The following is a 13226-nucleotide window of genomic DNA, read 5'->3' on the forward strand; positions in this document are numbered from 1 at the left end:
GGGGGGGGGGAGAGTTTGTTTTGGTGTTCTGGAGAGATGCCCTCTTTTTCCTAAACCTAAAAGTAGAGAAAAACAGAGAACCGCTTACTCACACCCTCTTCAAGAGTAATACACACATGTGGGTTGGTCGGCTAGGCTGTCAAGCTGGGTGCAAAATTTTAAGAAGTAGAGAGGCCCTTCCGTAGGCAGGCAGAGAGACAAGACATGCAAGAACTCAGATCAAAACTCAAACCCCACAAAAAGGAAGACACCACAGGACTTGTACCTTTCTTTGCAGCACCAAAATATGTGGAAACTGTGGCCGTTGCAGAGAAACAACTAGCAAATGGTGTTTCTAAAGGTAAGGAAGATGCAGAACATTTTAAAAACATTTGATGGGATTTTATTTCTTATGTGCCAAATTCAGATATACAAAAACTCTCTCCTCGTGACAAATTGTGAATTTGTGACATCACGTTTTGCTTTTGCTTTTTATACTACCTGCTCTCTTATTGTTTTGTATCTGCAACTTTTGCAGTTCTCCCATGTTTTGTAATTTTGGTTATGTTCTTTCTTATTTGCACTTTTGATTCTGTATTAATTAAAAACTTCTTGCAAAACAACACCACCACCACCACAAAACACCCCCAAGCAAACAGCCAGGTGCTGAAGTAAAAAGTACACCAGGGCTGAGAACTTCAAGGTGGGTGAAGAGTGTGACTGGTTTTAAACCACATCTGGAGAACAACATTTACAACGAAGCAAACCTGCTGTCTGTCTTTTTCTGTATGTGGTGCTACCCACTGCTGCATGTTCTACCTTCTCTGCCTATCAAATATAACATCTTCCCAATTCATTTAACACAGCTATAGCAGGGGTGGGGAACCTCACGCTCCAAATAAGGTCCTCCAAACATCTCTATCTAGCCCTCAGGAATCTCCCCTCACCAAATCCCCTCCCCAGACCAACTCCCTCACCGTGGCTGCTTCACATCCTTATGTCTGCCTGGAATGTGTGCTCTCGAATTCTGACAATGGCTCTTGGCTTCCAGGATGGAGAAAAGCAAGGTTGTGTGTGTACACTAGTCTACTGTATGAGGTATAATTTACACTGGTTACACTGCCTGCTTCTGCCTCTGGCCCTCCATGTGGCCCTCAGAAGCCCATCCAGACAGGAATGTGGCCCTTGGGCTGAGAAAGTCCCCACTCCACCCTGATGTAGAAGAAATGGTCTGTACTGAACAAAAAGCTCATGCCACAATCAGTCTGAAAGAACTACAAAATGCCAGCTCATAAAAAGAAGCAAATTATTACTATGAAATTAGTCTATCTGTCACTGTGATCACAAAAGCAGTGTGTGTGCGCACACGGAAAAGATTCCCCAGCGCCATGTTACACAGGGAGCTCTTGAAACCAAAAACTAAAGCAGGTTAGAAAACGAACGAACTTATTAAATACGTGCACACCTAGGAAAGAAAGCAGTACCCCCTGATGTCAGCAAATATAATAGCTTATTACGACGTTTTCATTCCAGGGATCCGGTGAGAAATTTTAAATGCCCCAAGTGGCCGTTCTAAAAAGCAGCAAACAGTTGACTAACACGTGCATCTGTGCGTGTGTGCACATGCGCATGCATGTACGTGCGCGCACACACACACACACACACACACACAATATTTAAATGTCATCACTGATGTTAATGATGCACTTTCTCTTTCAGTCAAGTGGAAACAGAGGGAAGCAAACAGAACACCCCTCTGGGATGATCCTCCTCCTGACTAGCAGAGTAGAATAGTAAGCAAAAGGTCTCTCCAAACTCTCTATGTCAACCTGCTAGCGCACAGATAAAGCAGCGAGGACTCCTCCACCAAAATTTATTCAGGAGGAGAGATTTATCAGGGGTGGGGCTCACCATTAGGGTTAACGTTAGCAGCAGCAGCACAACTTCTTTCTATTTCTCCCCCCTGCAAGGTTTCTTTTTGTTTTGTTTTGTTTTTGCACCACTGGAAGTGTGGGTGGGGGCACCCTGCACAATGCTTCAAATTTAGTGTTGTTCTGGGACACTGTGTGTGTTTGGGGCGGGAATGGCAAATGCCACTGAAACATGGCAAATAATGTTTGAAGACAATCCTGCAGAGATTTTTTGTGACGGGGGGGTGGGGTGGCGGAGATCTCAGAAACTCAGCAAAATGTCTTCTGGGAAATTTCAGCTCAGCTCTAAGCAGAAGAAATAAGAGAAACAAGAAGAAGCATCGTCTTCAACCATCCAGCACTATCAGCCTCCTGTGCTTTAGAAGTAGCTCTCCCTCCTTGTCCTTCCTAGGAAATGTTGTGTTTTTTCCTCAACTATCTCTACATACATAAGCATCCATGCACAGGTACATACATGCACACACACACACACACACCCAAAAAAAACCAGCACCATGCTGTAGAAATGTTGCCTACAATGGATTTGGATACATTTTTCTATTTTTATTTTTTTTTACTATTTCTACAGATGTCAGTGAAGACAACTCAAACATCTTGGGTGAGTCATTGGCAGCATTTGCATATAACGCTAAGCCAAATCTCTGGGTTTGATAAGCCAGGACGTATATGAGTGGCAATCACCTACAGGCTTCTCCTTTCTTGCCAGTTTGCTCATCTCTACGCAAAAGCAGCAAACGAAGCCAGAATCCATGGTTTTAAAGGGAAATGGCTTCCATTTCACAATTTGCACAGAAGCACCGGGTTAAGTGCTAAACCCAGGCTTGCTTTATTTGCTTACAAGAATGAAGGAGCAAGGTTGCTGTGTGTGGATGTATGCCATTTCAAGGAATCGTGGAATTGTAGAGTTGGAAGGGCCCACAACGGTCATCTAGTCCAACGCCCTGCAATGCAAGAATGATCTGTCCAATGTGGGGCTTGAACTCAAAACCCTGGGATAAAGAGTCTCATGCTCTACCAACTGAGCTATCCCAGCTTTACATGTGAATGAGGCCCCTATCTTCAATCTCCCCATCTTTAAAATTGAATGCCACTGACAACCTCATGGGGGTAGGTAGCTGGAAGATAAAGATCGAAAAGTACTCAATCATTTTGCATATTGGGCATGTGGAATAATGATAGTGAATATAAGAGATATTATCCTTCTGCTACATGTGGAGTTTGGAAGTAAACATGTTTGCAAAACAAGAAGATCTGGATAATGGAGGCCCCTCGTTCTACCAAGCTATCCCCAGGGACATGGTGAAAGCCTAACTTTCATACAACTGTGGATCTTATCTTGATCAAGTTATCTTCCTGCCTCCCCCAAATTCTATTTACTCCCAGGCATGTGGTGTTCTATTTTTATCAGAAGTAGGAGAATCAACAGAATTAACAAGGTTGATCCTGATTCCCAGAGGTCTCCCGCTGAGGAAATTGCTTCAATTTGTACTTTCGGATTTTTAGCCTCTGCAAGTTCTTCTCAATATTGCCCTTCTTTCGATATACATAAATATCAATACAGGTGCTCATTAAGTAAACAGCTGAAAACTCCATAACAAGGGGAACTAACAGTGGAAGACTAATCCCGTCCACTCAAAAGTAAGGTTCACGGAGTACAGTGGAGATTGCAACCCAGGCAAAGTGGGTACAAGATTGCAGCCTAAAACGGATTAACTCTGATCAGGTCATGAGATGATCCCTTGCTAGGGATAATCCATTGATAAGCGCCATTTATCTGCATGCTTTGTTCACTTGTCTCTATTTGTTCTGTCCCCAGTATTGCCACCTCTGAAGCCAGAGCTCTGATGTTAGACAGAGCCCTGTTGTTTCCTCAGCACTGTTTATCAGCCCCGGCTCCTTGTCTGACATTTCCTGTTCACATACAGTCCCTGCTGATCACGGACTCTAGCTTGGTTGCATGGATACTTCAGGCCCAGGCAACTTTCCCATTTTTAGCTCATCTGATTAGCCTAGCAGGCATCCTGTTGCTCTGCCATTTCTCAGGTGAAAACAGTAAAAGGAAAAAAGAAAGATATGTACATATAAGCGGACAAACCCAATTCACCATAGGCCAGCTCTTTGTGGAGTGCAAAACAAATGCATCTTTTATAAGGAAATCCCCTTTCCCTTCTCAGATCAATATATCCACACATCACAATATGGTAAAGAGGGGTCTCTGGGGCATGGGGAAGGGAAGGGAAGCGAAGGGGGATAAGAGCAAGTGTTTAAGTAACATATATCCTCTAACTGATTCTTACTTGGCATCCTGTGCCCTCTCTCCCTGTCCACCCTAGCCTTTCGCCACACCACTTATCTGATCAAATTAAAAGCCACAGCCAGTGGAGGCTGGTCCATAATAGTGAGCAGGTGGGCCCACCAACTTCAACCAGCTCCCACCTGCTGCCCTTCTTTCTTAAAAACAGAGTGGCAGTGGGTACCAGCTTACTACTCCTTAGTAGGACCTCAGCAAGGAGGGACAAATCCAGTTGTCTCTGCGTATCATCATTGGCTCTGTATCCTGTTGGCCTCACTGCTTTCTGCCCTACCAGCCCCAAGTGGCACCAGCAACCACTGGCCAAAGCTATGAACATCAGGTGTGATTGCTAACAGTACTTTATGAACATGAATGGCAGCCCTGCTTATCTATCAAAGGTCCACTGATAGCCCAGCATACTGCCTCCCACAGTACCAACCAGACATCTCTGGAAAACCCAACAGTAGGACAGGAAGGCAATGGTACTTTCTTTGGCTTCTTCCATCTGGCAACTGGCATTCAGTGGTGAACAGAGGAATCTACCTTGGGCAGAGTCTGGCCACAGGTGCTCCTGGTCCAGTTCTGTCTACGCTGAATGGCAATGGCTCTCCAAGGATCCAGACACAGGTCCTTCCAGCCTGATTACCTAGAATCCTGAGAACTGAACTTGGTACCTTCTGCAACCTAAGCATGCAATCTACCACCGAGCTATGGTCTTCTACAAGATTGCATGGCTGCTTCCCCATTCCTTACTCTACAATGGTCCCCTTTTGTCTGATACATTGCACGAGGCACATTTGAGGGGAAACCCCACCCTCCAAACATCCTGATTTCCAAGAAGCAGTCATGCTTGCTTCTCGATTGCCTTTGCAGAGCCCCAGCTGGCTGAGTGTCAACAGCTAAGCAGCTGACCATTGTGAGGTCAAGGCAGTCAACCTCCTCCACCCCCACCCCTTTTTGACCTTACAAACTGCAACTTAAGGAAAGAAAAAGAATGCTCTTGGGTTGGCTGTTGGGCTAGAATGCTTGGGCCATGTGTCCAATGCTGGTTTTAGTCTGTCTTATAGAATTGTAGAGTTGGAAGGGACCCCAAGGGTCATTGAGTCCAGTGTTTCCCAACTGGGGGCCCCAGAATATTCCAAGGAGACAACAGGTGAAAATCATGTAAATGGGAGGCCAAAACATGAGGCTAGGGGGCCACTGATGAAAGTGAGAAGTGAATAATTGGGGGGGGGGGTCAGGTTTTTAAAAAATCCTGACTGGCTGGCTATCCACTTGGCCAATCACAAGCGTGTAAGGGGGCAGGGCCTAACGCTCCTTTTTGCCAAATTCATTTTCGTGCAGTAGTCCTGGTTTGTTTCCAGTGGGAGAGAGTACAGCCTGCAATCCACAACCCTCAGGTCAGGTAACCGCAGTGGTGGGATGGCAACAGGAAGGGCTGGGCCAGCCAAAGCTGCTTGTGGCAGCTGCCAGTGCTGGTCCCAGCGGCAGCTGGACTTGACTTTGCAAGGTGCAGGGTGCAATCCAGAGCCTAGTGGATCAGTATCAGGGCCTTCAGATGTTGCCAAGGGGCACTCAGAGAGCCTTACAACAAGTCAGATATATTTGGTCCATCTAGCTTAGTATTTACTACACTGGCAACGATTCTCCAGGGTTTCAAACAGGGGTTCCCATGAAGCCCTATCAGGAGATGCTGGGGACTGAACCTGGGACCTTCTGCATGCAAGGCGGATGCTCTCCCACTGGGCTATGACCCTCCCCCTAATAATCATTCTTGTGAGGCCTCTCAGTTGACTGAGAGAAGCAGTGAGGTTGTTAGCGAACAAGACCTTAAGTGACAGGGTAGCAGCACCCCAGTCCTAGGAACAGAAACAGCAGGCTGGGAAACAAATAAGAGAGGCGGTTGCTGCCTTTGCACCCTGATTGTGGGTAGGCCAAAACAGAATGCTGGATTAGATAGCCCCCCTCGGTCTGATCCAGCCATACAGTTGGAAATATCACGCTAGCAAAAAGCATGTGCATAAATACGAAAACCAAGAGATCAAGTTCCCTGTCCATTTTTTTGCAAGAGAGCAACACTCTAGCACACCACATTTTGCCAAGGAAGGCAGAGCAGAAGCTCAAGTAATTAACTTCCTTCACTGGAAAGGCCTTTAAAACAAGCACGTTGTGCCTGGGGTTAAAGTGCAGTCAGGTGCAGAATGCCTGTGGTGTGGACAGGTAGTGGCAAAGGCTTGGGTCACAGAGTTACATGACGGTGTGATCCATTCAGGCTTCATAAACTAGCTTGGGAGTGGGTGGGAAGCATGCTATTTTCTACTCCTAACCTGACTTTTAAGAAACTTGACTCAGAAGTCTTGTCTACAGATAAATACTCTGACCTTTGCTGAGCTGCCTTCCCTTACTAGGCAGAAAGCAGAGACTATCTGAAGGGGCAGGTCCTCAGGGATTCTGCAAAACTCCCCTCCAAAAACACACAAGTTGACCTGCTCGACCCTGCATCAAGAAAAGAGACCTCTTGGCTTTCTTTACAACCTAGGATAAAAGCACCACATTACTCACAAGCAGAAAGCAGAGTGCCACAGCATGTGTTTGGGAAATGCAAGCTGAACTGAGAGGAAAAACCAAGACACTGTTAGAGGAACAGGTGTGTTGGTCTTAGCTGCCTCTCTCCTCTCTCTCTTTTTTATCAATTGAAATGCAAAGACAGACACTTTTCCTCACCAGCTGAGAGGGCTCGTCTTAAAAAGCCAGTAAGTTTTCTCCTAGTGCTCACACTAAGCATGACATCCAGAACAGAAGAACCCTTCAAAGTATACATGTGTGATGGAAGCCTCCAACTCTTAGCATGGTGGTCTGCTGGCAACAATACCAGCATATTGTGGAGACAGTGGATTGCTCATTGCTAATTTAGCAAGTGAATTGTAGACACATTTAACAATGGCTGCGAGACTGGCAAAGGCGCCTCATTACAGAGTTAACGAGCTGCGTAAGCACATTTCAAAACATAATTTTCTTCCTTTAGAAAACATATATTGTTCAGAAAGCCTGGATAGCTCTCTTCATTTTAACATCCTTCGTTTCTGCGGGCCCATCTGTGTTTTGACACAATATTTATGTTTTCGTATGCCACAAAACGGCATTTGACGCCGAAATCTAAATAACTATTCCACAGGCAGATGTGGGACATTCCAAATGAGTAAAAAGGCAACAAATAATCAAAGTCTGAACTGCTCAGCAGTATTTCTGGAAAACAAAAAATAAAATAAAATAGGCCCACACAGAGCCAACGTTTCACCCACTTTCTCTGTTTCATCAACGGAATGTTCCCTTTCTCCATTAGCTGCAGGCTGAGGCCACAACTTGGAAAAGCATGCATGCCTCCAACTCTTAACACACAACCTCAACAATCCCACAGGAACTATGTGGATGAGCTTTGCCCCTGTAACAAGGCCCCCAGGTATCTCAGGCATGAGCCAGCCACCCTGCTCAGCCATGCTTTCCGTCACACTAGGAAGGGAGTTTTATGCATGCACATGGACTTCTAGCAGGAGGATTTTCCAAAGCAAAGAGGAATATGATGGCACACAAAATAAAAGCTGGAAGTACAGCTACCACCATGCTTTAAAGAGCTATACATCCTGGAGGCATAATTAACTCACTGCTCATTGTGAATAGCAGTTAAGCCAATATAGAGTCATACCTCGAGTTGAATATGCTTCATGTTGAGCACGTTCGAGTTGCGCTCTGCGGCAACCTGGAAGTAACGGAGCGTGTTACTTCTGGGTTTCGCCGCTCACGCATGCGCAGACACTCAAAATGACGTTCATGCACATGCGCAGAAGTGGCAAAAAAATGACATGCACGTGCGCAGACGTGCCATCACTAGTTACATTTGCTTCTGGATGCAAGCGGGGCTCCAGAACGGATCCCGTTCGCTTCCCGAGGTACCACTGTACAACAAATGCCACTATGGCAAGAATGTTTGCAGAACTGCCCACAGTTAAAACAGACATGCAGACATACCTCGGGTTGACTGCGCTTCGGGTTGAGCGCGTTCGAGTTGCGCTCCATGGCAACCCGGAAGTAACGGAGTGTGTTACTTCCAGGTTTCGCCACTTGTGCATGCGCAGGCGCTCAAAATGACGCCACGCACATGCGCAGAAGCGGCGAAAAGCGACGTGCGTGTGCGCAGACGTGCCGTTGCTAGTTACGTTTGCTTCCAGATGCAAACGGGCCTCCGGAATGGATCCCGTTCGTATCTAGAGGTACCACTGTACGTAGGCCTGTTAATTGTCACATTTAGTTTAGCCCTGATTGAGTGGCTTTGGAGAGTCACTCAAGTCTGCTACATCTTGCCCCCTATATCACACTGGTTCCACACACAGAGCAAAATGGCATGGCTCAAATGCTATTTAAAGTTCAGAATACGTTTACCCCAGCAAAAATAAAATATCCAAGGAAAAGTCACTCACTATGCAGCAGAGTCATTCAGCTGGTACTCTCGGGAACGATTAAAACAGGCCTGGACTCCGTTGTCTGACCACAGCCTCCTGATCACGTTGGACAAGTCCTCTGGCATGATCCCCTGCTCCTCTGCAGTGCAAGAGAGTGCAAACAACTGACGGGCATCATCCTGCAGGGGAAAACAAAACCCAGGTGGTTAGACCCTTGAGCTCTCCTTGGCTCATCTGCAGAGCATCACACTGAAGCTCACCTTCCACTCCCACACCCCTCCCAAGAGGGTCATCCCAGGGGAAGTGTGCTTTAGTGCTGAGCAATGGAGTAAAACATTCCCTAGGTGCAAAGCAGTTGCCCGTGCTGAATGTGTCAACATCTCTGCAAGAAGCCAGTGCTTAAAGACTTTATTGATTTAACAGCACTAAACAAAGCTGACATCAGGTAAACAATTTGATGGTCAATACAGGAACACAATTACAGCTTATCTTCAGTTGCAGAAACTCTAGGGAACACCTAGTGGAAGCATGAATTTGCTGGTAACTTGACAGCGGGTGGACCTGAGCAGGATTACTCTGGAAAGGCGAAATTTATTTGGTGCTATCCACTTCCCCTTCTCAAAGACACAAAACAGAAAAGGAAGACAAACTGGCAAGGTGCCAAATGCCTTTAATGCAATGGTCAGGGAACACTAAGAATCAAAAATTAAAAGCAAAAACAAGGAGCAAGAATTTTGAAGATGTGTCGCTTGTCAAAACAGCTCATTTGATTACAAAGACGAAGTATCCATGATTAAACGATTGTGAGTCTAAGCCCAATTCAGATCTCTCTGTAGAGGTGTGGCACTGCTGAAAAACTGCTCCCTTGTGGCCTGTTTACATGCTGACATGGTGACAAATGGAAGATAGGATCACCCACAAACACTCTGTTCAAGCAGCTGATTCCCACTCCAGCGCTGCCTCTCCTTACGAAAATCCAGCTGCTGGTGTAGGAGTAACAACATGAATGACGAAATCCCATGAGGTTGGAACGTGCTTACACTGAGGATGCCCAACCACAACAGAATGGCCTTCCGTGTCTCTAACATGGCAACACTATTGTATGGACTTGACTGAAGGTAGCTGCAACATTTTTGGGGCAGAAGCCGAACAACACATGGGCCCAAAGGATGGGGAAGGCTGCAACAGAGAATGCTGTGTGAATTAGGTACCGTATTTTTCGCTCTATAAGACGCACCAGACCCCAAGACGCACCTAGTTTTTGGAGGAGGAAAACAAGAAAAAAAATATTCTGAATCTCAGAAGCCAGAACAGCAAGAGGGATCGCTGCGCAGTGAAAGCAGCAATCCCTCTTGCTGTTCTGGCTTCTGGGATAGCTGCACAGCCTGCATTCGCTCCATAAGACGCACACACATTTCCCCTTCCTTTTTCGGAGGGAAAAAGTGAGTCTTATAGAGCAAAAAATACGGTACTTTTGCTTAATGGAGATGTGCAAATGCAAATACTGCCTATTGCTATTGCCGTAAAAAGGTCACTTTTACATCATCTGCTTTAAGGGTCAGAAAATGCACATTGTGGAAGCACCACTCACACTGTCCCCAGTCACAAAGGTTTCTCCTTATCAAACCTAGAATGGCGCTCAGAGAACCAAAACTCTTAAATTTATCCTTAAGAGGAAAGCTCAGTGGTATAGCATCCACCTTCCACACAGAAGGCTCCATGTTTAATCCCCAGCATCTCCAGGCTGGGCTGGGAGAAAACCCTCTCTGAAATCCTGGAGAGCCACTGCCATTTAGTGTAGACATTACTGTGCTTTATGGACTAGTGGTCTGGTCAGTACAAGCCAATTTCCTATGGTTTCTTCTATAAACATGACTTGCTTGGGTATAAGTCTGGAGAACAGAAGAGTGAGGTAGGATTGATAGCCATATTCAAGTACTGTACCTGAAGGGCTGTTTTCTCCTGCTCTGGTAGGACACAAACCAATGGATTCAAATTACAAAATAGAGGAGATTCCGACTAAATATTAGGAAGAATTTTATGACAGGAAGAGTTGTTCCAACAGTGGAATGGACTGCCTTGGAAGGTGGTTTTTAAGCAGAGGTTGGATGGCCAGTTGCCAGGGATTATTATTTAGTCATGATTCCTGCATGGCAGTGGGGGGTCCCTTCCAACTCTGCAATTCTATGATTCTTAAAAAGAAGAAAAGGAATATATGAGGTGCTTTCCTGCTGTGTGAATATTTATTCCATTTGACTAGTGGCATGGATGTGCTCATTTTACTAATAATAAAAAACATGGTTGTTCTAGTATTTTAGAAAGTAGCCGCTACGGACATTCACCTTATTGACTACAAGAAACTTGCTACCAATAGATTAAAGGCAATCCACTCCAATTAGCAAAAGATCAACCTTATTTCTCTTACAACTCATTGTTATACCCTCTAACAAATCTGGCACCAGCCAGTTTCTGCAGCTAGATAGCATTGACCTAGAGAAAAAGTACTTCTGCTGCATTTTCTCCCGCTTTTCTCTTTGATAAACTTTTATTTTTATTATTGCATTTATATCCCAACTTTTCTCTAAGGAGCTCAAAGTAGTGTCCACAGTTCTCCCCTCCCTCATTTAATCCCCACAACAACCCTGCAAATTAGACTTAGCTGAGATTCCTGCATTGCAGGGGGTTGGACTAGATGACCCTTGGGGTCCCTTCCTATTAAGGGGATGAATCTAAGAATCTATAACTGACCCAAGGTCACTCAGTGAGCTTCATGGCCAAATGGTGATTTTAACCCTGGTCTCCCAGGTCCTAATCCGACTATAACCACTATACCACACTGGCTAATCTCTTTGCCTACTCCAAGGATCCTTTCTATACGTCTAGCTTTCATACTGACACTTAAATTCTGGGTTCATCGACCTTCATAGCAGCAACACTAATAGCTCACCTCACCCACCCCACTATCACCAACAGCTCTGCACCAGTTCAGGAGATTTCCATCCTCCGCCAGAATGTTTTGCTTTTCTCAAATGTCTGGATCAGTGCCTGATTGTCAGCCATCAGTCAAGCTGGTCCCCCTGGTTGCAACATCCCAAACCTACGCCTTCAGCCTTCTTCCCATTTTTAAATTTAGTGGTGAAAGTTCCCCTCAAAGTTTAATTTTCCTTTCTTTAAAACTCAGACCTAGCCCACATTTGCAACTGAAAGTCACTCTCAACTGTTATGATTTGTCATGGATGCACACTGGGAAAGGGGATAGGGCAGCGGGATGCTAGGGTCATATCAGATTTGGGCTAAAAAAAGAAAGGCAGATGCCATCTGCAAAATATATGGCACTCTGAATGCAATACATCTTTTGGTCGAAGTATAATAACCCTGGGACAGAATGGCTCTTCCTCATTGAATAGCAGGAACCAAACAGTATGTTCCATTTTATGTAAACAGATGCCACTTCTGCTGATAGTGAACAGCCAGAAGCACTTTTGGATGGGCATAAATCTGGCTCCTCTTAGCAGGTTTGCAAAAACTCTGAAGATGCTGTAATTATTTTAAAAAACAAGCAGTGTGCAATTAAAATATTTGGCTTACTTTTCTCCCTGTACATGCAAGTCTTAATCCAAACTGCTCAGGCAGCTATTGATGAAGAGCTGAGATACAGTTTTCCACTGTGACAAGATTCCACAGGGTTTTGTTTTTTTTGGTGGGGTGGGGTGGGGTGAGAGAGAGAATATAACATTTCATACTCAGAAGAAACATTAGAGCAGTAGAGTCTTGCAACCTTTTTGGACCTGAGAACGACTGGAGAGGAATTCAAGCCGATTCTCAAGGCTCCTTATATACAGATTGCTAAAAGAGCTGCCCTTTCAGCGGCAACCTCTCACAAACGTTCAGCTGCATATATAGCACAGCCCTATTCCAAGGCCTCTCCTTTCATCTACTCCAGTCAACACACTGCGAATCCCCCCCTCCCCTCTGCTGCTCATGGCTCCACTCAGTTGCTTAGGTTACAGGTCGGTTGCAAACTGCTATAACCTTTTAAAAATTGCAACATTACATCATGTGTGCGCACACACCCCTTTCAAAGGATGTGTCATCACATCCTTCCTTCATATTGTTTATGGACAAGTTCTTATCCAGGGGGATTCTGTGGGGAATTGCTTGGGAGAGCAAAAAACAGAATTCAGACAATGAACAGCTTTCTGTTTGTGTACATTATGATTAATACTTAGGAAGTCGTCCAGAACCACAAAGAGCTACGTTGCTGCCCTTCGCTGCTTTTAGACTGACTAAGTGGTCCGTGTACAAAGATAAATGCAAAAGGGCACCCAATGTGAGTTTTGCCTGGATTGAGGTGATGACCAACAGCCTGTTGTTACAAGCTCACTTTAGCTTTCCACCATTCCGATCTGTAATCTATAGTTATTTATGAGATGTCCACACTCGCTACATTTCCCCTTCTGCTGATTAACAGCATTGTTTCTGTTGTAGCTCTGCTGACTTGAGCCATTCTGACAGCACAGACAGATGAACCCAATCAAATGCGAAAAGCAACAGAGTATTGTCGCA

At 45.2% G+C, this 13226-nt stretch overlaps 1 protein-coding gene across 2 annotated transcripts in view; it reads right to left on the reverse strand.

The window, feature by feature from the left end:
* GNAI2 (G protein subunit alpha i2) overlaps window positions 1–13226 on the reverse strand; it is a 132545-nt gene that overhangs the window by 31287 nt on the left and 88032 nt on the right. For both annotated transcript variants that reach the window (XM_081900362.1, XM_081900363.1), the window contains exon 4: window positions 8679–8839. In XM_081900362.1, the coding sequence (XP_081756488.1) occupies window positions 8679–8839 (161 nt within the window). The remainder of the gene's footprint in view (window positions 1–8678; window positions 8840–13226) is intronic.

The sequence above is a fragment of the Podarcis melisellensis genome (assembly GCF_964234715.1).
Source record: "Podarcis melisellensis genome assembly, chromosome: 2".
NCBI lineage: Eukaryota > Metazoa > Chordata > Lepidosauria > Squamata > Lacertidae > Podarcis > Podarcis melisellensis.